This window comes from Mustela lutreola, chromosome 1 (genome assembly GCF_030435805.1).
Source record: "Mustela lutreola isolate mMusLut2 chromosome 1, mMusLut2.pri, whole genome shotgun sequence".
In the NCBI taxonomy this organism is placed as follows: domain Eukaryota; kingdom Metazoa; phylum Chordata; class Mammalia; order Carnivora; family Mustelidae; genus Mustela; species Mustela lutreola.
Genome location: NC_081290.1, coordinates 81,969,200 through 81,994,817, shown reverse-complemented (window position 1 = coordinate 81,994,817; position 25,618 = coordinate 81,969,200). Strand labels below are relative to the sequence as shown.

At 36.5% G+C, this 25,618-nt stretch overlaps 2 protein-coding genes across 8 annotated transcripts in view; one reads left to right on the top strand and one right to left on the bottom strand.

Moving 5' to 3' along the window:
- The window catches only part of SCLT1 (sodium channel and clathrin linker 1), a 190,038-nt gene extending 187,794 nt beyond the window's left edge, over positions 1 to 2,244 (bottom strand). For 3 of the 4 annotated variants that reach the window (XR_009352134.1, XM_059168770.1, XM_059168777.1), the window contains exon 1: positions 1,657 to 1,869. Coding sequence is in view for 3 of the 4 variants with exons in the window: in XM_059168770.1 (XP_059024753.1) it covers positions 1,657 to 1,690 (34 nt within the window). In the remaining variant the exon portion in view is untranslated. Of the gene's footprint in view, positions 1 to 1,656 lie in introns of all 4 variants that reach the window. The other variant, XM_059168760.1, reaches the window with a different exon arrangement.
- Positions 2,245 to 2,355: 111 nt separating this feature from the next.
- On the top strand, positions 2,356 to 24,166 carry C1H4orf33 (chromosome 1 C4orf33 homolog). Of its 4 annotated transcripts, none has more exons than XM_059168732.1 (6): positions 2,356 to 2,478; positions 13,628 to 13,817; positions 16,863 to 16,923; positions 19,283 to 19,334; positions 19,473 to 19,672; positions 21,891 to 24,166. In XM_059168732.1, exons 2-6 carry the CDS (start codon positions 13,637 to 13,639, stop codon positions 21,994 to 21,996), a joined length of 600 nt encoding a protein of 199 aa, XP_059024715.1. In that variant the 5' UTR covers positions 2,356 to 2,478; positions 13,628 to 13,636; the 3' UTR covers positions 21,997 to 24,166. The 4 variants fall into 4 exon arrangements, with proteins under 4 accessions (XP_059024715.1, XP_059024685.1, XP_059024705.1 ...); XM_059168702.1 differs by having other exon boundaries at positions 2,356 to 2,482; XM_059168722.1 differs by lacking the exon at positions 2,356 to 2,478 and adding an exon at positions 7,211 to 7,453.
- Positions 24,167 to 25,618: the final 1,452 nt, after the last annotated feature.

The following is a 25,618-nucleotide window of genomic DNA, read 5'->3' as shown; positions in this document are numbered from 1 at the left end:
TTTTGCCTACTAGGGTAACCCACTCAGCTGTAACTGGCACACTGGGTTCAGTTAAAAGGAAAAAATGGCTGGCTCATTCCTCCAAAACTCATAGTTTGAGTGACTCAGGAACCCTCCCCACCCCAACCAAACTCATCACCAAACTGTTGTCTCCCACCATGCAAGATGGTGGCCAGCCAGTCTTCCTTACAGGGTGGCAGATATTCCCACTTCAAACTTGAGAAATAATGCTAATGTTACAGTATCATTATAGTGCAACAATAATTTTAAATAACATATATAGTGTACTTAATATGTACTAGAAACCATGCTTTATTTATGTCATCTCATTTAATCCTTACAACCCTTATTGTGCTATTCTTTCCATTTTACAAACGAGAAAACTGAGGCACAGAGGAGCTAAGTAACTTGCGAAAGGTCAAAGACCTGAAAAGAGATAAAGCCAGAATACGAACCTAGACAGAATGAATTGAGAAGCTGAGTTCTTAACCACTGGTTTCTAAAGCTTCCAAAATGGTACTTAGCACTTTTTTCCCACCTTCCCTGTTGTTTAAAGCAAAAACCTCAGTTGCCCTCTACCTTATTCTCTCAAATTCCCTAATCTCCAATCTCACCGTACTACCTTAGTTCACTTCTTACCAGTATGTTAAGTCACCTAACAGCTCTGCTATAATGCATATTCCTCGTAACAGCCATACCAGGCTTTTCAAATCACAATTTGATCACGCTACTCTCAAGCGAATTCCTTTCAGTGGTTCCGATAACCTGTACAATGGTCCAAACTCCACATACAGCCGACAAGGCCCTTCACTATCCAGTCCCATTCATCCCTTTCAGCTCCACCTGGTATTTGCCTGCATAAACCACATTCCATGTAAGCCAACGTTCTCGCAAGTCTTTAACAAACACATTCGTAATCCCCTCAACGCTGAATATACTATTCTCTTTGGGATATCGACACAGTTCTTTATCTAGTAAATTCGTATTATTCAAGTTTCAGGACAAATGGCACCTTCCTTTGGCCACAGTTAATAATAATCCTGTAATAGTTAATACTTGTTGAGCACATTTGTTTACTGTCAGGTATTACAAACCTTTTACAAATTTTAATACTCATTTAATCATTCCAACACCTATGAGGAAACGGAGGCAAAAGCGTTAGCACTTGCTGCCACTTCACTGTATGGAATTTAGGTATTTCCTTCCCCAAATTAAATTCCTGGAGGGTAGAACTGCCCTCCTCGTCTTTGAAACAGCTCTGCCTGTATAGAGCCTGGCACACAACTAAAAACAGGAGGAGTTCAATAAACATCTCTTTACAAATGGCCAGAACTGTGCCTCCAGGTTCTAATGGCCGACTTGGAAACTATTCCTGGCCGTTAGCACTCTAATATCTCCAGAGCATGCGAGGAGCAAAACAACCATGTTTAGTGTCTAGGAGAGTCCCATGTAAGCTTAAGGAATCCTCCAAGGATTTACCAAACGGTTCTGCTTAAGTATATACACATCCCCACACATACTACCAAGCTTTCTGCAAAGCTAACTTTTAAGTTTTTACAAATTTCCATGCACCAAGCAAGCATCAGAAAAATATCTGCTGGTCAGCAACGACGACCTTACATGTAAGAATTCTCAATAAAGGAATACGGAGCTTACTTTGATCTCTCAGAAAGTCGATTTCTGTAGCCATTTCGATAGAATTTAGTTTGGAGATTTCACCACCTTCACTTTCTTCAAGACAAAAATAAACAAAACCCCAACAGCACCACCATCACCAAAAAAGAAAAACCCCAGAACTCGCTGTTCGGGAAAACAAAACTAACGCAACGCTCCGGAGGTTGTCAGGCACTCGGGCGGTGTCATCAGCATCCTCCTCACGCGGCTTCCCCGCCGCGCCTTCTTCTCCCGAGTCCCAGCCCAGCCCCTCGCTCAGGCAACAGACTTCAGATTTCAGCTCTGCTGGGGACCCGCCAAGTGAATTCTGTTCCACCGCCACCCGAATCCCGGCCGGGGAAAACGGGGACGCGGATGGCTACAGGCGTCCCGCAGGTCACTCGGGGTCGTGTCGGGCCACTTAGGAGACAGCCGAAGGAGCCGCCAAGCAGCCGGGGGGCGGCGTCCTTGGAGGAGCGTCTGGTGTGCGGGGCTGACTCCAGGACGACGGGGAAACCCGAGGCCAGCAGCGGAAGTCCACTCGGCCCGCCCTGCGACTTTGAAACCGGTGCCCCGGACCGCTCCTTGGAGACGGTAACGCCGTCTGCGTCATCACGTGGACGTCCACGCTTACGCCATCGCGCTTCCTAGAGTCCTTGCACGCCATTGGCTATTTGTCAAGGTACGGACGGAGCTGTGAGAACCTGGGTAACAGCGGGTTGAGCCACTAGCGAGCCAGTGGGCGAGCTCGCTGGCTTGCGTGTTCCTGTGTTGGAGCCGGTGTTTGTGTGTGTGTGTTTTAAAGAAAATCCCGAAGATGTAAACGTAGGTAGGGCATCTGATGCATATCTTAAATGCTCCCAGGATCTCTGATACTTGGCATTTCTGGACTGGGAGAACCCGCTAGGCAAAGAGTGGGTGGAAAATAAGTAGATTTCTGCGGCTGGTGGCGGAACCCAGTCTGGAGGCTTCAGAGCCCGCCACCAAGGCTGACCCTCCCGAGGATTTTTGATTATGGGCTTAAACTCCAGCAGCTAAGTACGATCTTGCCTCTTTGGGTCTTTTAGAGGAAGGAAATAGCTGTTTAAATATGTAACTATATCAATAAGGCATATAGGTAAAGGCACTCCAAAGATCCTGCAAACTCACCAGTTATTTCTTTAGAATAACTTTGCTTCCTCGAAAAGAAGAAAAAAGTTACATTTTAATAGGCAAAGCTTTATATTCAGGGGTAAATGACAATTTCCAGTATTAAAAATTGATTTTGTCTGGGTTTAAGCTTTATCTTAATTCTGCGGGGAAATTTCAACACTAGCAGTGAAAATGCTAGCTACTAGTGTTAGTGCTTTTTAATACATTAATACATTGTGTGTTTTGGGGCGCCTGGGTGGCTCAGTTGGTTAAAGCCTTTGCCTTCGGCTCAGGTCATTGTCCCAAGGTCTGGGATCGAGTCCCATATCGGGCTCTCTGCTCGGTGGGGAGCCTGCTTCCTCCTCTCTCTCTGCCTGCCTCTCTGCCTGCTTGTGATCTGTTAAATAAATAGATAGAAATCTAAAAAAAAAAAAAAAAAAAAAAAAAAAAAGATTGTTTTTATTGAAGTAGTTTCACTAAACAGGTCAAGAGGTCCCTCCATTTGGCTTTCTCTTTAACAATTTAAGTTTTCTTGTCCTATTTGCAGACTCTTACATAAAGGAAGTAATGTTAGCAGAATGTATTAAGAAATTTTTTAAATGTGTCCAGCTGTGTCCAGTTAGATATTCGAAGTCCTGAAGCTTTCTCCATACTTAGTACTGAGAGAATGAGGTGGTCCCTTCCTCTAAAGACTGGCTGTTACATAGGGAGATAGATCTAAAAATCATTTTTTAAAAAGTTTAGTTTTGTGTCCGTGAAGATTGAACTTGGTCTGGTGTCTGGTGGCCATGAAGTTAATACAAAAAATTTATTGGAGGGAGAGATGGAGTGGGCAAACTTCTACTCTTTTTTGAAGGTCATTGTATGACTTTCTTCATGAACTCCTCACTGACTTCCCAAGGGGCTTGTGTTTAAATTCTCCTACATTTAAATCTGTATATTATCATATTGTAGTTTAATTTGGCACCAAACAGTTATAAACTTAATTCTACATTTACAGTGTAAGTTGATAAGATACATTACTCTTGGTGAAAGCAAAGAGAACCTTCTGGATATAAATGATGAGTGGTCTTTCCATTGTGTAAAATAAATATCTGAAGTTGGAATTTTTATCTCTGTACTTGAACTATTTGGCTTATATGGTTAAGTTCAATACAAGCTACAGTTTTGAGATTTAGAGTTTGGGGAGCTGGTTTACAAGATTCTGCTGATTTTTGTATTTCAGTGGATTTTTAAAAAATATCTTTCATTCTTATTAAACAAAATTGTTACGCTTCCACTCATCCTTTAAGTATTCCCTCTAGTGTTGCTTGCTTTGTTCCTTTGTGTCCTCTACCCACTTTCCCAAGAAAGGTGTTTCCTTAATACTTCATGCTTCTTCCTTCAGTCAAAAATCATATTGTTTTGTAGTTTGTCTCCAGGCTCCAACAGAGTGCCTGGAACTTCAATGAGCATTCAGTAAATATCTGATGAAGGAATGAATTTAAAGAATTCAGTGGATGTGCTTGGAAAGTATCTATTAGTGTAACTGACTACAAGGATGAGATGTGGGAGAAAAATTACTTAGTATGGATTTAACCATGCTCTAGCCCCAATTTCACGTTTTTATGTTAGATATATTTCTTCAGTAAGAAAACTCCTGAAAATTGATAGCTTTTACTAATAATATTTTTTATAATAAATTGACATTGAGCACCCAGGACTATGTGGAAATCGTCATGAAGAATATAAAGTTGGAGATTTAAGCCAGGGTCAAAACCATATGAAACATTCTCTGATGTCATCAAATGCCATAAAAAAGAGATTTTCAAAAAGCTCTTAATGATAACATAAATAAAAATAATGAAAATAAATAAATAAAAATAAACACAATAGTTATGTTTATTTTAGTGGCACCTGGGTGACTCAGTCAGTTGTGTTCAACTCTTGATTTTAGCTCAGGTCATGATCTCAGGGTCCTGGGATCAAGCCTCTGCATTCAGCATAGAGTCTGGTTGTCCCTCTCCCTCTGCTTTTCCATTTGTGCGCGCGCTCTCTCTCTCATAAATAAATAAATTAATTAAATAATTACGTTTATTTTAACCAGCCAAGAGAAGCATGGCCTAGAAATTGGGAGCTCTCTTTTTAAGCTTGCCTTTTTTATTATTATAATTCTTGTTTAAAAATGATATGAAATCTCTCAGATTTTCATGTGGACAATTTAGCAGTCTTAACTATATGCACATTGTTGTACAGCAGATCTCTAGAACTCTTCCATCTTGCATGACTAAAACTCTATATCTCTATAACTCCTTATTTCCCTTTCCCACCAAAAGTGATTTTTAGAAAACAAAAATCATAGTTTCGGTAAAATGAATACAAAAGCTATTTTCCCCCAAAGAGATTTTTAAAAGCATGTTTTGAGTAAATTATATTTAGGCTGAGCCATATGAAATTGTGATTTTCTTCAATTTCATATGGTCTACTGTAATACTTTACCTGAACAATATTTGAATACTGTCTACACGTTAATGTAATATCTGCTCTTTCAGATCAGAAGAAAATTGTGATCACTTTACTTAAACATGTAGAATATGCACGGTATTCTGAGAGTAACTGTGAAGTTCAGGTGTAGTGAATCCTTGCCGGATTAAACCCACAGATCCTATAGACATTTTGGTAACTCTCAGCAACCAAAATACAGAGTGATTCTATTACTTGGAAATACTGTAGTTCTATAAATTATTACCTTTTCTTTAGAAGTGAGGGAATTCACAGTGCTTGGATAGACAAAATCTGACTTGTATGTGCCTCCCTGGGTGAGACTAATTGAAAAACAAAGGAGGAGTCCCTGAACACTGGGTCTCCTTTGAAGTTTCCTGGCCGAAAATGGCCAAATTTCCTGGCCAAATTCTTACTGCTGCTCAAGGTCCTAATCAAGGGAGTCAATATTTAGGTTTTGAAGAAAAACAAGCACCTGTGGTGGTCACGTACTTCACCAACTCCTTGCCTCCTCATCCTTATCACATGCTGCTTCATATGTTATTATCCTGACCATTAAAGTTACACTTTCTTCCTCACTTTGTGCTTACACCTGACGTATTGCTAAGACCCCAATAAAAGTGGAGGCAAAATTTGGCACAAGGCCTTTCTCTGCTAGGGCTTCTCGTGCCCAGACCTCTCCTTTCTCCTGTTAAGGTGTATGGAGTAATCTTTTCATTCACCATCTGAGGGTTTGCTGGTCAGACTGGACAGAGAAGTTTAAAAGTTTATGTATGACTGTTTTATGAATTTACTTACCTTTAATCCTGTGTAGAAACAATAAGTTCACACTGTCTTGGCTGAAAGAGACACTAAATGAAGGAAAATAGGTTGATAAATGCTGAAGTTACTAGGATAAGTAAGACTGAACCAACCAGAACCATGTTGTACATCTCTGGAGCACTTAACCATATTTTATTATATCAAGGGTCAGTTAGCCTATCCTGCCTTGCGTCTAGTTTTATATAGGAAAAGCACTTAAGAAACTTGTAATTTTAGTGACTTGAGACAGAGAAATATTTCCTTTTTTTAAATTTATTTTTTTAAGATTTTATTTGAGAGTGAGAGAGAGCATGAGCCTGATGAGGGGCAGAAGGAGAGGCAGACTCTGCAGAGCAGGGAGCCCAATGTGGGACTCGATCCCAGGACCCTGAGATCATGACCTGGGCCAAAAGACAGACTCTTAACTGACTAACTTAACCGAAAGGCATTTGAGAAATATTTTCTTTAAGCAAACCTGTATATACTTTAATAATAACAGCTTATCTTTTCTGAGTATTTACTACATATATGCTAGGCACTATGCTAAAAAAAAATATATATATATACACACACACACACATATGTATACACACACAGTGTACAGTGTGTATATAGGTATTATATATATATATATATGTATCTCACTTACAAAATCCTTTTTACAGTAACTTGTTGATGATCATAGATGGAAAGTGCCTGAATTGGAATTTTAATCTAGGCATTAAAATGTCACAATCCTTAATCACTATGTATATGCCTCCCAGTAGTCCCAGCAATGTAATATCATTTACATTTAGGGTAATATTGTTTATGGCCAGTGTAATATAATTAATTTACAGCTTTGCTTATATTGCCAGTTAACCTTTAGTTACATTAAGTGAATTATTGCTGTATGTGTTCTATTGTAATCCTAATGATTTATAGTTCATTTTAAGATTGTTACACAGTGTTTATATTACTGAATTACCCTTTCTTCTCCATCTAAAAAACCACTCAAGTTTCAGTGGAGTGATTGAGTTTTCTGGTGGTCCTTTCACATTTTTCTTTCTTTCTTTTTTTTTTAGCCTCCTTTTTTTCTTTATAAGATTTTATTTATTTATTTGATAGAGATCACAAGTAGGCAGAGAGGCAGGCAGAGAGAGATGGGGGGGAAGCAGGCTCCCTGCTGAGCAGAGAGCCTCATGTGGGGCTCTCTTCAGGACCCTGATACTATAACCTGAGCTGAAGGGAGAGGCTTTAAGCCACTGAGCCACCCAGGTTCTCGGGCAAAAACCGGATAGAGTGGGCTTCAGTCCTCCAAGCCCTGGCCCAGCCTGTGTAGGAATCTGGGCGGAGCCTAAGGCTCTCCAGTCACCTCTGCAGAAAGCCGCGAGCTGAGTGGAGCAAGGTAAAGAACTTCCCGGTCTGTGTTCTCTTCTTGTTACACGGTGTTTCCTCAGTCATTACTTGCACTTTGACCTAGTCTTGTTAGCTTTTTCTCTGCTAACTTATTTTTCAGCAGCTTCTTCTGTTGGAACAGTTTACTCCCGCTTTCCGTCTCACTTCCTCATTTCTCCATTTTTTTTTATAAGCTAGGGGTGCCCGTGGAAGCAGAATGCAAACTGAAAAATAATTATTGTAGGAAACTAAAGAATATTTCGTGAATAGAAGAATTTGGAAATTTTCCTTGTAAAACGTTGTGTTGAGAAAACATCTTTTCCATAACTTCCTAATTTTAACCTTTGTGGAACGTTTTTTGTCTCCTAGGCACTTAGGAGTTCTTTCTCATTTCTCTTCCTTAATTTCCTTCTATAAGGCCTGTCCATAGTACAGACAAGCATGAAAATAATTTAAAAATTGTGACTTTTTTGATGAAAGGGTAATTTGGAGAGTAGAGGTTAAAATGTGGAAAAACACAAATTAGCAATGAACATTCTTTTAAGAAAGTCTTAACAACTAGCATCAAAATTGTGTAATAGGCTGGTGATCACTTTGAATGAATATATTCCTTCAATAATATTCCCAGTATTCATTCTGACATTTCAGTAATGTTCAGCATATATAATATAGAGAAGAGGTAGATTGCATACTCTGAGAGATCCAGCCATAAAATGGACTTTACAAAAATATATTTAAATTACTCATTTAAATTACTCATTACTTAAATTACTCATTTATTTTTTAATAGTGTCTATCATAGTATAAAATCCATAGTAACAACAGTTGAAAGTAAACCTCCCTTGCTCTGTTGTCTCAAGTAAATAATTCTCTCAAAAGAGGTAACCACTGCCATCACTGGTTTCTTGTGTATGCTTCCTGAGATAGTGTATACTTTCACAAGCATAGATGCAAATAGTCTTCTTTTTTAATAAAATAAATTCATACTTTTTGCACCTTGCTGTTTTCACTTAATATATTTTAGATATATATATAGAGTTGCTCTACTCTTTTTTAGCAGGTACATAGTAATTCATTCCATGATATAGCATAAATTCCTTACCATTCATCTACTGATGGGTATTTAAATTGCTTATGATATTTTGTTATTGTAGACAATGTCACAGTGAATATCTTTATACTTATGTCATTTTGAATATGTGCACGTGTAATAACTCTTAGAACTAGAATTACTGAATCAAAGAATATTTGCATTTTTTTGTTTTGATAGATTTTGAGGGATTGCTCTTCCCAGAGGCTGTACCAGTTATGTCCCAACAATAATAATGTGATTATTTCTCAGTCCTCATATCACAGAATGTTGTCAAGCTTTCCAGTTGGTGAAAATAGTAATTTATTGTTGTTTTAATTTGCATTTCTATCATGTGAGGTTGAAAATTTTGCATTTATTTTCTGCGAACTGTTTTTTCCCATTTTTCCACTGGGATATTGATCTTTTTCCTTATTGATTTCTAGGAGCCCTTTAAACATTAAAGAAGTTACTGATTTGTCTGAAATACATGTTGAAGATATTTTTTTCCCGAAACTGTCTTTTGATTTTGTAATGGTGTGCTTTTCTTTTGGTGGGTGTAAGCAGACTTCTGCTTTCAGTTTTGTTATTTTTATTTTTATGCGCCAAATATATCACTCTTTTCTTTTATGTCTTTTGGGTTTGGGGTTATATTTTAAAAGACTTTTCTACTCTAAGATCATCTTTAAAAATTCATTTTTTCTTTTTTAATTTGTTTTTTATTTGTAAATCTTGGACTCATTTAAAACTTAGTTTGGTATATAGATCCAACCTTATTAAATTGGATTACAAAATGAACCAACTGATAATAGACCTAGCTGGTTTAGCTACATGAGCCTTGGTTGGAATCATCTCTGAGAATCATGAGAATCATCTCTAACTCCCCATAGGCTTATACTTAATTTCCCTAGCACCTGGTATGGTACTCAAAAGAAGTGAGTAGTTAATAAACTTTTGATAAACTAAACTGAAAGGAAGTTTCTAGATATATCACCTTGTTTATAGTTGTTTTGGTTGAAAGAGAGTGATACCACAAACACAGCTGATTTCTTAGAATCATGAAATTTTGGATCCAGAGACTAAGGTGATTATTCACTTGATAAATAAATAATGAGTTCCTTTTTTTTTTTTTTTTTAAAGATTTTATTCATTTATTTGTCAGAGAGAGAGAGCGAGCACAGGAAGACAGAATGGCAGGCAGAGGCAGAGAGAGAAGCAGGCCCCCTGCCGAGCAAGGAGCCCGATGTGGGACTCGATCCCAGGACGCTGGGATCATGACCTGAGCTGAAGGCAGCTGCTTAACCAACTGAGCCACCCAGGCGTCCCAAATAATGAGTTCCTATTACTTACAGGCATTCTAGTTGGGAATGAGGAGACAATAAACAAATATGTCATGTGGTATAATGCTGTGAATCAAAACAGAGCAATGTACAGGCAGTAGAGAATGACAGGAAGTAGAGCAGGGGGTACACACTAGCACAGGTCACAAAGGACATTTACAGTAGAATTGTCTTTACTTCATATGAGCACATGTGCAGACAAAAAAATTGAGAGGTCATGAGAATTAAGCTTCAGGAGACAGTTCTCAGTATCCCTTGGAAGTTGGAAGGAGAATCAGTTATTTCTGTCTAGGTCCAGGTTATCTTTAGATTACATTGTAAATTAGTGGGTAGGACTATACTTTTTTAGGTTATATTGGTTATAAATATTATGCACACTTGGATTAACATAATTGTCCTTTAAGCAAATTAACAAATTTGTCATTCTAACAGGAAACTAAAACCATTTTATGCAGTTAAAGCCAAAATTACATTCTACCCTTGGGCATGTCAGCCATGGCACTTCTTACAGTATTGGCATTTCTTACAGTAATTTTAAACACTACTCAAAAAAATCAGGGAAAAGGGCCAGTAGAAAGTCTTGAGGTATCCATACCTTATACTCTCAACTAGAGTAGCTATGCTTTTATATTTAAATTCTTCTTAACTTTCAGATAAGATTACATTTAGAATTAATTTGAAGCTGTAAAATACACCTCACTCTGACCAGACATGTGCATGGAAATTACAGGCCATTTTTAGGATCCAATCACTGAATGTGCTTTAATTCCATGTGGACGTAGAGATGATTGCCTTGAAGAGCGAGAAGTTGGAAATTCCCTGGTGGAAACCCTACTGATTAAGATAGGGATCATTCTAATGTGTACAGTATTTTTGTACATATGGTGGTTCTGTGGAGAATGAATGAATCTGTCAAAACTTCCTAGTTGCAAAATTATAATTTGCCAGGATTGTCAAGCTCCAAGTTAGGAGAATAGCATTTTCTCTCAGCATATTGGTATAAGAATCAGATTTAATCAGCTTTTCTAATATCTTGATTTATTCTTATGTCTTCCTGAATGCTTCAAGATGATACTTAATAGTACCAAAATTTGGGATTGAAGTTTAACCACTTATGTATGAAGAATGTGCTTTGATATTTCAACTAAAGAAAATCAGTTTTTAGCAGCAATGGCCATGGTCGCCAAACTGGAAAGAACCAAGATGCCCTTCAATAGACGAATAGATAAGGAAGATATGGTCCATATACACTATGGAGTATTATGCCTCCATCAGAAAGGATGAATACCCAACTTTTGTAGCAACATGGACGGGATTGGAAGAGATTATGCTGAGTGAAATAAGTCAAGCAGAGAGAGTAAATATCATATGGTTTCACTTATTTGCGGAGCACAACAAATAACATGGAGGACATGGGGAAATGGAGAGGAGAAGGGAGTTGAGGGAAATTGGAAGGGGAGGTGAACCATGAGAGACTATGGACTCTGAGAAACAACCTGAGGGTTTTGAAGGGGCGGGGGGTGGGAGGTTGGGGGAGCCAGGTGGTGGGTATTAAGGAGGGCACGTATTGCGTGGAGCACTGGGTGTGGTGCAAAAACAATGAATACTGTTACACTGAAAAGAAATTTTTAAAAAAATGTTGGTTAAAAAAAAAAAAAGAATCAGGGCGCCTGGGTGGCTCAGTGGGTTAAGCCGCTGCCTTCGGCTCAGTCATGATCTCAGGGTCCTGGGATCAAGTCCCGCATCGGGCTCTCTGCTCAGCAGGGAGTCTGCTTCCCTCTCTCTCTTTCTCTCTGCCTGCCTCTTTGTCTACTTGTTATCTCTCTCTGTCAAATAAATAAATAAAATCTTTAAACAACAACAACAAAAAGAATCAGTTTATTATTGAGGTTTTTATTCCACATAAATCAGTACTAAATTCTACAAAAATCAGAATCAATTTATACAATCCTATCACTCACTGTGCTTACTTTAATAATAAAGAATATAAATTACTAAATATATCCTCTTCTCAAGTACTATTAGTTGCAAATGGGTTGTAATACCAGAATTATTTTGAAGTTTTTGAGGTTATCAATTAAAATTTGTTAACATGTAGTAAAAATTAGGAAGAGCTATATACTTTAGAAAAAGGTTTTCAAAGATCTTGGATTCCTGTGTAGGACAGAGCATATATATTTGGATCTCCCAATGATTGGTACCTAGTAGTATCTATTCATTGAAATAAATTTATCCAAAACTTAACTTATTTGCAGTAAAAATAACATATAAAACGAGGAAATGCATTCAAAGACTTCAGATAAGGGAAATTTAAGTCTGGAAATAGCATTGTTACTAATCAAGATTATCTTCTGAACAAGACATAAGGACCTCGTATGATTTGGGGACTCTACCACTCTTAAAAGGAGGTTTGCACCTCCTTGCAGATTCCTGAAATGTCTTCAGCTGGGAAAACATGACTACATTGATTCAGTTTCATGGTTTGCCAACCATGTGGCAAACAGACAAATCTGTTTCTTGATTTGTAATGAGGATAAAAACGGTTCCTCTGTAAGTTTGTTGTGAAATTAAGTGAGATAATGTTTATAGAATTCCTGATATAGTGTTTAATAAAAAATGTAATTTTGGGGGTGCCTGGGTGGCTCAGTGGGTTAAGGCCTCTGCCTTCAGCTCGGGGTCCTAGGATCGAGCCCCGCATCGGGCTTTCTGCTTGGCAGGGAGCCTGCTTCCTCCCTATCTCTCTGCCTGCCTCTCTGCCTACTTGTGATCTCTGTCTGTCAAATAAATAAATATATAAATCTTTAAAAAAATGTAATTTTGTTACTAGAATGCTATGGATGTCTAGTTAATCCTTAGAAAAAAGGCAAAAATGCAAATACTGCTTGTATCAAATGTATTTAGTCTATTTCAAAGTTTAAATGCTAATTCCATTCCCATTTCTAATTGGGAGATAAAGGATTAACCAAACGTGGTCATTTAATATGTGAAATTTCAACAATTGAAGTAGCTAAGAAAATCTATACCCTGAGACCAAGGAAGACAGTATTAAACTCTATTAACTTTGAAATGGTTGGAGTACCTCCTGCCCTGCAACTCCCACCCTAAAAAGAAAGGGTTTTAGCCAAAGAAACAAGTGTTAGCAGAAGTGCTTCTGATGACTTATAGAGTTATTTTTTTTAATCAGATCGAATTTTATTAGAATGATCTTGATTCCCAAGGGATCCAATAATTCAGACACCTGCACATTTTAGAATAAGAGACAAATGATGACATAGAAACTCATAATGCTTATAGTTATTAAGTATATGAACAGTGTCATCGGTGGACTTAATTACAGTTTTTAAAGACAAAGCACGAGAGATTGTGAACTGAGACACAAACTGAGGGTTTTGGAGGGGAAAAGGTGTGTGGTTGGGTGAGCCTGGTGGTGGGTATTAAGGAGGGCACGTATTGCATGGAGCACTGGGTGTGATGCATAAACAATGAATCTTGGAACATTGAAAAAATAAAATAAATGATTTTGATATACTCTTTACAAGGTAACTTGGGCTGGATCTAGACTTAGTTCTAAAGCTTTTAGGATCCAAAAACCTATTTTACAACAGAACTCCTGTCCATGGTTTGCCATAACACAAATGGCCTTTTGACTCTCAGAACCATGTTCTTGTCACTCTGCTGTCTTCCTGCCTGCTATTTGGCATTGAAAATTTCATTTCCAACTAAAGGAAACATTTGTAAATTGTTAAAGAGTTTGTTTTATTCTTTTTTCCTTTAGAGTCTTCAGATGGATTTTAAAATTCAGTACACTTGGGATGGTTTTCCCGTGAAGCATGAGCCAGTGTTTGTCAGGCTGAATCCAGGTGATGGAGGAGTGATGGTGGAAGTTAGTGCTCCATTTTTCAATGATCCTCCAGCCCCACTTGGAGAACCAGGAAAACCTTACAATGAACTGTGGAATTATGAAGGTAAGTGGAAGTACTGTATTTTACTGCAAACATAAATCTCTATAATAACCTCTCCTAGAACTATTATTGTAAGAAAGTGAGCGCTCTTACGAGCAACTGACATGCGCAGTTTCTTCCGTTCTCTACCAATCGCTCATTCTTTTTCACCATCACTTATGTGACTTAAGCTATGTAACTAGAACACTGAAAAATGGCAATGACAAATCCAGATTTTTAAATTGCTGCCATAGTTCTTTCGTTTACTTCTGATACCTATTTTAAGGAGAGTTCAGCATTTCTGTTTTGTCTTTAAGTATCTTTGAATTGCTACTTTAACCTTATAAACCTTCTCTGTGGAAGTTTGGGGATGTTTTACTTATTATAGAAATACTGTCAGCCTTAATAGGAAATGTAGTTTTTATTTTATACTGGCAATTAATCTCACATGTCAAATGAAGGCTAAAGGACATGCCATAAAATTACACTGTGCCAGATTTGCTCTATGATCCCCTTCTAATGTATCATAATTAAGCTACCAAACTTATCTTTCTGAAATACTCTTTATGATTCCACTCCTCAGATGGCAAACCATAACTATCCCTGAGATGAAATTCAAACCCTTCCTTTAAGCTTTCAGAATACTCATAAATTGGGCTATCCTATTCAATCAAAAACTCTTTTTTAATATAACAATGTTACATTAGTTTCAGGTTTACAACATAGTGATTTGACAAGTTTTTACATTATGCTGTGTTCACCACAAGTGTAGCTACCATCAGTCTCCATAGCACTGTTCCAGTACCACTGTCTATATTCCCTATGCTGTTACTTTTATCTCTGTGACTTATTCATTCCGTGACTGGAAGACTGTATCTCCCACTCTCCTTCATCCGTGTTGCCCATCCCCCTACCCTCTGTACCCCTCACTCTCCCCACCCCCAGCAGCCCTGAGTTTGTTCTCTGTATTTATGGGTTTATTTCTACCTTTTGTTTACTCATTTGTTTTGTTTTCTAGATTCAATATGTAAGTGGAATCATGTGTCAACCAAAAGCTTGACTTCTGAAAGGCTAATTGTCTTACTATCCATGCATATTCTCACCCATGTACCTTTTCTCATTCTATTCCCCATCCCCTGCCTCTCATGCACTTAGTTCAAGGTCTAATATAGGTTTCATTTCTTTTAAAGAAAGCTTTGGGGGCGCCTGGGTGGCTCAGTGGGTTAAGCCGCTGCCTTCGGCTCAGGTCATGATCTCAGGGTCCTGGGATCGAGTCCCACATCGGGCTCTCTGCTCAGCAGGGAGCCTGCTTCCTCTTCTCTCTCTCTCTGCCTGCCTCTCTGCCTACTTGTGATCTCTTTCTGTCAAATAAATAAAATCTTAAAAAAAAAAAAAAAAAGCTTTGATGGTTCCTGTAGGCCATACTAACATCTGTATAGCATATATTTGTCAGTGTTAATTTTTATCATATGTAAAACATGTTATGTTTTACTGATACAGAACTTGTATATACCAGCTACCTGCTGGTATAGACACTAGTGTGACTTATCTACCAGAGGTACCACAGACACCAAACTCAAGAAGTCCTAAACTCAACTCATCCAGTTCTTTCATAAACCTGCTTCTTTCCCCAGTTGCTCAAACACTATAATACATCAGTTTACTACATATAGAAATATGAGAGCTTTCCAAGATAACCTTTTCTCTCACTCTCCATATTTGGATTTATTTATGAGTCTTACCAGCTTCACCTCCTTAACATTTCTCTGATTTAGTTAGTACCTCTTCTTCATTCACACTCTTCATACCATAGGTTGGGCCTTTGTGATCTTTTACTTGGGCTAGTCAAAGCACCCTTTATGGTCTTTTTACCCTTAGATCCATCCTTCACTTAGAAGCCAGAGTGATGGATCTAAAATGAAAATTCAAACTCATAATTCAGGTCCTTGCAAACCTTCTCAGGCTCCCTGTCCTCTCAGGATAGTTTCGCCCTTCTTATTATGATCTTTATATAAGATTTTTCATGACCTAGCCCCTTATTCTCTTTGCAGCATTCCTTCTCTGTGCATTGAAATATTTGCCTAGGAAGACCGGACTGCTTGTAGTTCTTTAAGGGATGATATTTCCTAATCATGTACATTTGATTGCACTTCTCTTTCACCCTGGAATGTCCTTTCCATCATTCTTCTTCCCCCAATTCCAACTCATCTTTCAAGGTGGAGCTTAGATAGCACCCTCTCCAGGAATCCTTCCCTAAACTACTTTTTGAGCTAAGTGTCTGGGTTTTTTTTGGTGTGTGGGTGTAGCAGCAATCCATACCTCCTTCCCTCTTGGTATTTTTATTAAGAGTATCCACTTGGTGGGCACCTGGGTGGTTCAGGGGGTTAAATGTCTGCTTTTGGGTCAGGTCATGATCCCAGGGTCCTAGAATTGAGTCCTGCATCAGGCTCCCTGCTCTGTGGGGAGTCTGCTTCTCCCTCTCCCCCTGCCCCACTCCTGCTTTCTCTTGCCATCTCTCTCTCTCTCAAATAAAAAAATAAAATATTAAAAAGAATTCAACTGTATATTTTATTGTAATGACTGCATTATATTCTATTGCATGGAATATATGAATTCCATAACTTACTTAACAGCTCTCCTGTGTAATAGTTTTATTTATATCATAGGAAATAACCATGTAGATCATTCTCTATTTTTGAGCAATATTTAGATGAATAGCATTATACTTACTTTTCCCAGTTCTCTGATTATTTCTTAAGATTAAATCCTAGAAGAAGATAACTGGTTCAAAGTCTGTGTAATAACATTCGTTTCTTTAAGAACCTCACCCAACACTAGGCTTTATTAATATTTTTAATCTTAGGACAATCTGATATGGGAAAAATTGGTGATTTGTTTTTTATGTATTTCTTCTTCCGGGCAATGTGTATTTATTTGCTTTCCCCCTTTTCTTATGAGATAGAATTATAGTTAAAAATAATGAGTTAATTCACTTTATACTCTAAAAAAATAATTTATTAGTGAAGTAGAATTAAATTTCTTGGCATGTCTTCTCTCTGTTTTCAAAAGTTGTGGAAGCATTTTTCTTGAATGACATAACTGAACAGTATTTAGAAGTTGAACTTTGTCCGTAAGTATAAAATTTTTTCTAACTCACAGCTTCATAATTTGAATATAGTTAATTTCTGGTTATAAATTATATGGTTCATGTTAAAAGCTCAACCAAAAGGAAGAATGCTAATCTGAATTACATATACTTTATTCTCAAGTAAAACATATTTTATAAATGTTTGAAAATATTACATTGATACTGTTTTCAATTCACTAATGTGGTTGGTTTTCTAATAAATTGAAAGTTTTTTGGTAAAATGAAAAATCATTATAAATAACAGGAACTGTCTTTCATTACTTATTATGAAATTTATATCATTATGAATTACCTATTCAGAAATAAAGGGAGATATAAATACAATGAATTGAACTAGTTTCTTTTAAGGAATTTTTTTAAATAACTAGATTAAACTTAAATTTTATGTGTTGCATAATTATATAAATTTTATGTGTTGCATATTCTTTCCTTTATTCATCATTCATTTATTGAGTGTATACTACATCACTTTGTCTTCAGTGCCAGGGATAAAAATTAAATGACACATAGTTTTTTTTAGACTTATTAAAAATATTAATCTTGGACTCTTTTGTTCAAATTTAACCAGTCATTTGGAAACCCTGTTTACTTTGTTTACTTTACTCTTTTCCCTGCATATGTGAAAAAGTAAATTTATACCTACTTGTTATCTACATGATAACAAATTCTAAATTAGTAAAATATTTAGTAATGAAATATTTCTTTGTATTGCCACTTTTCATTTTAAATGACCTTTAAATACCTTTCAGTATCTAATATTCGGTAGCCTCTGTCCCTTTGTAGGGTGGGCAGAGTCCCAAACAGTTGATTTAAATATTTTAGGTATCATTTTCTTTTCCCTTAGTTTGATTTCTTGCTAATTCTAATGTGGAAAGCCTAGCTGTTCATAATTATATTTTTGAGAATAATCATATATCTTTGTCACCTTTTAACTAACATGCCAGTGTCTTTTATTGAAAAATATGACTTAACTGTCTTGTGAGGTAAGAAAACTTCAACTGCTGTGTGATTATTTTCATCAAACAGGTGAAAAAGCTAAGGCAAATAGGTTTATTACTTGTCTAGAAAGCGGTTAAGAACTTGGATATGTTAGAAATTCCAGTTTTATCCTTAGTTTTAATTTCATTAGATGATAATATCAGTTTATTTTCACAAAGTGAAAATGGATGAATAGGATAATTAGATTCCCTTTTGTTTTAAAATTATGTGATAAACATGTATAAAATTAATAATTTAAAAATATATTTTAAGTTACATTATTAATAAGTTTAAAAATCTGTAGAGTAATGTGGCTTCATATATTATAGGACAGTTATCAATCAATTATTATGGTTTTGCTTCTGACAATGAACTCCTGTGACAGTTAATTAACCTCTGGGAAAGCAACATGAAGAATATTGTTGTTTTGATTTGCAAGGACTTTTATCCCTCCTAGGATATTCTGAAAGTTGCATAATAATAATAAAAATAAGCAGAGAACTTTTAAATGAAAAATAATAATTGTCTTCTGTTGGAATAGTTTACTGAAGGGAAGTCTTCCCTGAAAAGATCACAACAGAGCATCTGAGTAGAAATGTTCAGTCTTTTCCACTGACAGTAAATTTGCTTCATATAATTACTTAAAATCCTTTGATTCTAACTGACCTGATTAATCCCAATTATGCTCTCTTAATAGAATTTCACATGAGGTTATATTTTGTTTATCTTGAAAAATGTGTCACCAGTGTCTGAAACTAATGGTAAAAAGCAGGAAAATACAAGAGGCAGGCAGGTTGAGGACAGTTGTGCAAGAGAATAGATACAAATTAAAATCTTCAACTTGTTGACCTGTAGTAGACAATCTATGTTTTTATTTTCTATCTTCCTAATGAGCTTCAGATAGTTCCCCCCCCCCCCCCCTTCATGGAAGTAGCCTTTAGTAAAGTTATTGGATTCAGACTTTGAAATTGGTGCCAGCTTCTCCTAGAGTACATATTTTTTGAAATGGGCTTTATTATGAGTACTGGATACTATGGTACTCTCCACCCCTTTTTCATACTTTGTACCATCTAACCAGTTGAAGTATTTTTTTATATAAATTCTTATTTACAGAATATAAAAAGCAGTCTGGACATGTGTAGCTTTATGCTTTTCACTGCAGTTGTCTGAAAAATGATAAACTCAAAGATGCTATTTCTAAGTAACTGAGCACACTAGTCCTCTCTTTAATTATCCATTATTCATTTGCATCTTTTAATTATTTGGAAACTGAGTTATAAGCACATATTGCAGATATGAAGGAAAGTAAAGAAGGTAACATTTGTTTCTTTCAAACACTCATGACAAATTTTAATTTTGACAGTCATGGACAACATTTGGTACTCTTACTCTCTGGAAGAAGAAATGTCTGGAAAGTAAGTAAATAAAAATATTAGAAAAAAATCCCTAAATGTAATCTTTAAGATACATATGTAAAAGATACATATCTTAAATAGAATGTTTAAAATATAAATCTGAATTTACCTTATGTGTTTCACATGTTGTTTCTGTAGCAAGAACTTGCTCTGTCATACAAAGTATCTAGAGGAGAGACAAAATGGGAAGGCAGAGCTTATCTTCCTTGGAGTTATTTTCCACCAAATGTGACAAAATTCAATTCATTTGCAATTCATGGATCAACAGATAAAAGAAACTATGAAGCTCTTTACCCGATACCTCAACATGAACTGCAACAAGGACAAAAACCTGATTTGTAAGTAGAAATTAAATGAAGATAGGTTCCAACTCTGAGTTTTTGGTAAACTAATTATGGGTAGAACAGTAGTAACATTTTTCACTCCAAGAAAACATATGTGTTCAAATATCTAGTAGAGTCATATGTTCCCTGATGGTCCTCAGTAAATACTTGACAGACTGACTTTGGACAGACATAGTCTCTCTTACTGCTGTCAGTAGAGCACTGCACTTATATTTCCATAGTGGTATGAGAAAAATCTTGCTTAGTGAGTATTGCAACAGCAAGTATCAAAATATTATTGCGAATTCATTTATGATTCCTTTCAGAGTTAAATGGCCAGAGACATCTGTGTTCTAGTATGAGTAAAGGGTTAATAAAGCCTTTCTTGCGGTTTGAGAATGTGACCTTCAGTTAACTTTCTAGCTTACTTTCTCTGGTAACCTCATAAAGATAAAAATGTCAACTGTATTTCTAGGCAATTTTGCCTGTCATAATAATGACCCTTAATTGGTGAATTGATTCTGATCTGAGAGGAATTATGAATAAACTCTGAACACCTGATAGGGGCAGCATGTCTTTGGGATTTCCCTTTAGAAGTCTTGTTTCCCATGGGGCTGTTAGAAATTGTAATAGTGGAGTTGTTATCACAAGAGATATTGGCTTCTGTGGCACAGCAGGCATGTAAGCTAAGGTATCTCCTATACTTCCTCAGTTTGAGTCTTAGCTCTTTGCTCCTGAAGCTGTCACTTAAGGAGAATGTAGCTCTTGGCCAGCTTTCTTTGTGCTTCAAGGACTGCTGTAAACACAGTAAAGGCAAATGCTTTACTAGGGAAAAGCTGAGATTCCTGCTCTGTATCTCTCTGCGTGTGCTTGGTGCCCAGTCTGGTGAGTTTGCCTGTTTACGAGAGCCTAACAGAGATATCCTGGTGAGCTTTGTGCCATGGTAGACTGACTTCCTGCCTTTTTACCTTTAGAAAGTGCTATACTGTCCTTCTCCCTGTAGCTTTCTCCTTCCTGTTATGCTCTTACTTCACTCACTTTGCCTTTATCTTTTCTAGTATATTCCTTTATTCTGCCTGACACACCTTTCCCTTTGCTTTTGTCCCCAGTCCTAACCCTTTTTCTTATCCTTCCCTTTTGCTTTTCTCTTCTTGCTACCTCTTATCCATCTCTGTTGTTTCCTTAACCTCTTTTATTGTTTTAATTTTTAAAAAATTGAAGTATAGTTGATACACAATGTTACATTAGTTTCAGGTGTACAAAATAATGACTCAACAAATCTATATACTACTCTATGTTCACAACTGTAGCTACCATCAGTCTCTGCACAATGAATGCTGTTATAATACCATTGAGTATATTCCCTAGGTTGTACTTTTTATCCCTGTGACCTATTCATTTCATAACTGGAGGTTTCCTTAACTTCTTAATTCTGGATTGAGAGTGTGACTCTAAACCAGGTTCAGCCTGGTTCAGTCTGGTCAGGGTAGCAGAATGGGACAGGAATCCAGATGCAACTTACTCAGGGCCCTCAAAACAAGATGGCTTGTTTCTCTGGTTCTTCACCAGCTAATGCCTTCCTGTATTCAGGCTTCTCATTTATAAGTTATTAGAGACTTACCCTAGATGAAAGTATGAGTATACCATTGTTCAAGGTAGAATCAAGGTAGAGTCTGCTGTGCAGAATGATTTCCTGCACAGCTGAGACCCATTGTAACATTTAGTCAAGCCTTTGTCTCCTCATTAAGCCACAATACTTAAATGGTTTTCCTAGAAAGAAAATAAGTAGGATTAAATCCTTTTTACATTCACCTCTCTTGCTTTGGCAAAGTAGTCAATCCTCTAAGTTACAGAGCTGAAACTTTAAAATGATTTTCTATATAGCATAGAAAGTGTATCAAAATTAAAATGTAAAAACATCTCTAAGGGTATAATACTTGTTTAAGGCTAGATAGAATCAGTCAGGTTTTGAGGGTTGATTTTTAATTCTTCCCTCAGCTGTGAGGGAGCTTTTCTAGAATTAAGAGGAGAGTGTTTTGAAATGTGGGTGAATTTCAGAGCTGAATGTTTGATAGCAAGAGTGAGAAAGTTTTACACTTAGAATTCCTCTTACCTTTGGTATTTTTATAATGTTGTTCTGTCACATATGTGACAAATAAATAGCCCTTCAGGACAACTATTTTACAAATGCATAATTTATTTCAGTTCCCACCTTCTTTTTCTTTGTGTTTAGCCATCGTCTGGAATACTTCAAGCCTTTCAGTTTTAATACACTGCTTGGAGAAGAATGGAAACAACCAGAATCAGAGCTGTGGTTAATAGAGAAACCTGATGTATAGGAGTATAGTAGATGACCATATCAATCATTTCTTCTCTGTATCTTTTAAGGTAAACCAACAATATGTATAATCTTTTTAATCATGATACCACCAGTACACTTCAAGAACAACTATTTTCATGGAAATCAGTGAAAATAGAGTATCTTTGTAGCACGTTGTATATGAATTAACAAGAAAATAGAAAGTTTGTAGGTGACTTTATCTAGAAAGTGAAAATGTTTCTCAGAGTCATTCAGTCTAGGAGCCATCATATTCTATCTGCTTTGCATATCCATCACCCCGGATATCCCTGACTCTATCAACTAACACTGTTATTTCTCTTTCTACCTCCCTAAACCTTAGCCAGCCTGACACTGGAACATCTTATTTGTGCATTTTTTTAAAGTTCCGTGTAACATACACGGATTCTTTACTTGGAATCTTCTGTGCATTCTTGAAGTAGATTGAAAACAATGACCTATTTCAGATAAGCAGGACATCCACATCTGTTAAGGCATCATTAAGATACATATGTATATAACCAGCTGTTTTTCATGTCTTGAGATTATTTTTAGTCTGTAGAAGGAAATGGAATGAAGTAGTCTTAAATTTGGGCAGCAGGTTCTACTTTCATTTACAAACAGATGACATTTTCTTAATGCTGTTAAACCAGATGCCAAAATATCTTCACTTTATTTTATAAACATCAAACACTCCTGGTCTAGAATTTTTCAAATTTTGTGTTGTGATATAATTCAGTGTTTAAAGCCATCTAGTATATCATCTATGAATTTCTCCACCAAACCTGGTCTTTCACTAGCATTCTTAACTCAGAGGCTAGCAGTCTTTCAGGAGAACTTTTTTTTAAAGAACTTTTATTACTTGTACAGAATACCTAGTTGTTTACTCAACAATGTAATTTATCCTCTTGTTTTTTACTAACAGAACCTGAATTTTTAGGGTCATTGCACAAAAACATTTTTCCAGATTCCTTTGCAGATAGAAATGATATGCAAAAACATTTCAGGTTAATGAGATGTGAGTATGCAGTGTTAGGTGGAACTTCAAGAAAAGATGTTTTAAAGATGAAAGATTCAGCTGCCTTACATGTTTTACCTTTTGTCCTTTGCCCTCCTCTTACTTTTTCCTGCATTGCATAATTCAAACCTGAGGTAACACACTAGCTATATTGTATCAATGAGGAGACAGTCCAGGTTCCCCTGAGCAGTAAGGCAAAGGGCCTGTGTTCTAAACAGTGCAATAGAGTAATGTATCATATCTGGACTGCCCACCTATAGATTTCTTTACATAGGAGAACATAAGCTGCTTAATTTGCTATTCCAAATTGATCTATAGATTCAGTACAATCCCAGTTAAAAATCACAGGCCACTTTTTGGGGAGTATAAATTGACAAACTGACTCCAATTTTATATGGAACAGCAAGGGACCTCAAAATAGCCAAAACAATTTTGAAAAAGAAAAAGTTGGAGGACTTATACAATCTGACTTCCAAACTTACTACTAAGCTTCAATAATAAAGACGGTGTAACTTTGGCATAGATTTAGACAAATACATCAATGTAACAGAATAGAGAAACCGGAAAGAGAACAATATGCAGTTCTTTTTATTTTTTTTTATAAACATATAATATATTTTTATCCCCAGGGTACAGGTCTGTGAATCACCAGGTTTACACACTTCACAGCACTCACCAAAGCACATACCCTCCCCAATGTCCATAACCCCACCCCCCTTCTCCCAGCCCCCCTCCCTCCAGCTACCCTCAGTTTGTTTTGTGAGATTAAGAGTCACTTATGGTTTGTCTCCCTCCCAATCCCATCTTGTTTCACTGATTCTTCTCCTACCCACTTAAAGTTCTTTTGATTTTTGACAAAGGTGCCAATGTATTTAAAAGGGAAAAGGATAATCTTTTCAACAAATGGTATTGAATTACTGTAAAAATCATGAAAACAAAAACGAAACCTTGACCTCTACTTAACAGCTTACAGAAAAATTAATGTAACTGACCAAGTGAAAAAGATCTAGGAGAAAATCTTTATAATCAGGGTAGAGAAACATTTTTTTTTTTTTTTTCAAATAGGACATGAAAGGCACTAACAAAGAAAAAGATTAGACTTCATCAAAATCAAAACTTTCTGTTCATCAAAAGCTTCCATTAAGAAAATGAAGAAGCAGGGGCGCCTGGGTGGCTCAGTGGGTTAAAGCCTCTGCCTTCGGCTCAGGTCATGATCCCAGGGTCCTGGGATCGAGCCCCGCATCGGGCTCTCTGCTCCGCAGGGAGCCTGCTTCCTCCCCTCTCTCTCTGCCTGCCTCTCTGCCTGCTTGTGATCTCTGTCTGTCAAATAAATAAATAAAATCTTAAAAAAAAAAAAAAGAAAATGAAGAAGCAAGTCACAGATTGGAATAAAGTGTTCAAAATATCCATATCAAACAAAGAATATTTATCCAGAATATATGAAGAATATAAACCAGTAATATAAGAGCCAGTTAGGGACACTTCACAGAAAAAAAAATACAAAAGGCCAATAAGTATATAGAAAGTCAACATCACTTATTTTGAAGGAAATGCAAATTAAAGCCACAACAAGATACTAACTGACTAAAATTACAAAATATACACATTGGTTAAATGGTTAAAACTGAAAAAGATTGATAATATCAAGCAATAATGGGAATGTAGGGTACCTAGAACTTTCATACCATATGGATAGGAATGTAATATATAGTACAGCCACTATGGAAAACTGAAAATTTCTTAAATACACACCTACTCTATGTTTCAGCAGTTTCATTCTTAGACATATACTCAAGAGAAATGAAAGTTTATGGCAGTTTTATTCATGGCACAAAACTATAAACAACAAGTTTCTATCCACAGGAGAATGGATAGACAAACTGCAATATAGTCAGACTACTACTACTACTACTACTACTACTACTTATGACAACAAATGGACTACTGGTTCATGCCATAACCGACATGAGTCTCGAAAACATCACGTTGAGCAAAATGAACCAGATATAACATTCTGTGTAATTATTTATATGAAGGCCAATTATAGGCCAAACTAGGCTGCAGTGATACATCTCAGAACAGTGATTGCTCCGGTTGAGGGCAGGGGATTCAAACTAGCTGGAAAAAGGGACATGAGGGAATTTGGGGCAGTGGGTAGTTGAAATATTCTGTATCTTGATTTGGCTGACCGTTATATAGCTGTATACATTTGTGAACCTTCCCCAAGCTATACATTTAAGATTTGTGTAATTATAGCTTAATAAAATATTGTTATAAAATAAGCTGTAAATAAATGAAGTTAACTTCTGTATATTGTCCCACTGAACAATCACTAGTGCTAGCTAAATGTGGCTTATTAACTAATTTTTTTCATTTATTAAGCATGTTTTTCTATCTGAAAAGAGAGCTGATATAAGGTAAATACTGACTTACAAAAGGCCGTAAGTGTCTTCATAACTACATATCATGGTATCAGTATTAGGCATCCTAGATAAATTCAGAAAATAGTTTAAAAATTGACAATAGCAACTAACTCATATGGCAATAATATGCTGGTTTGGGATAGGAAAGTCATATTTAAAATAATCTACAGGGACTTACTAGT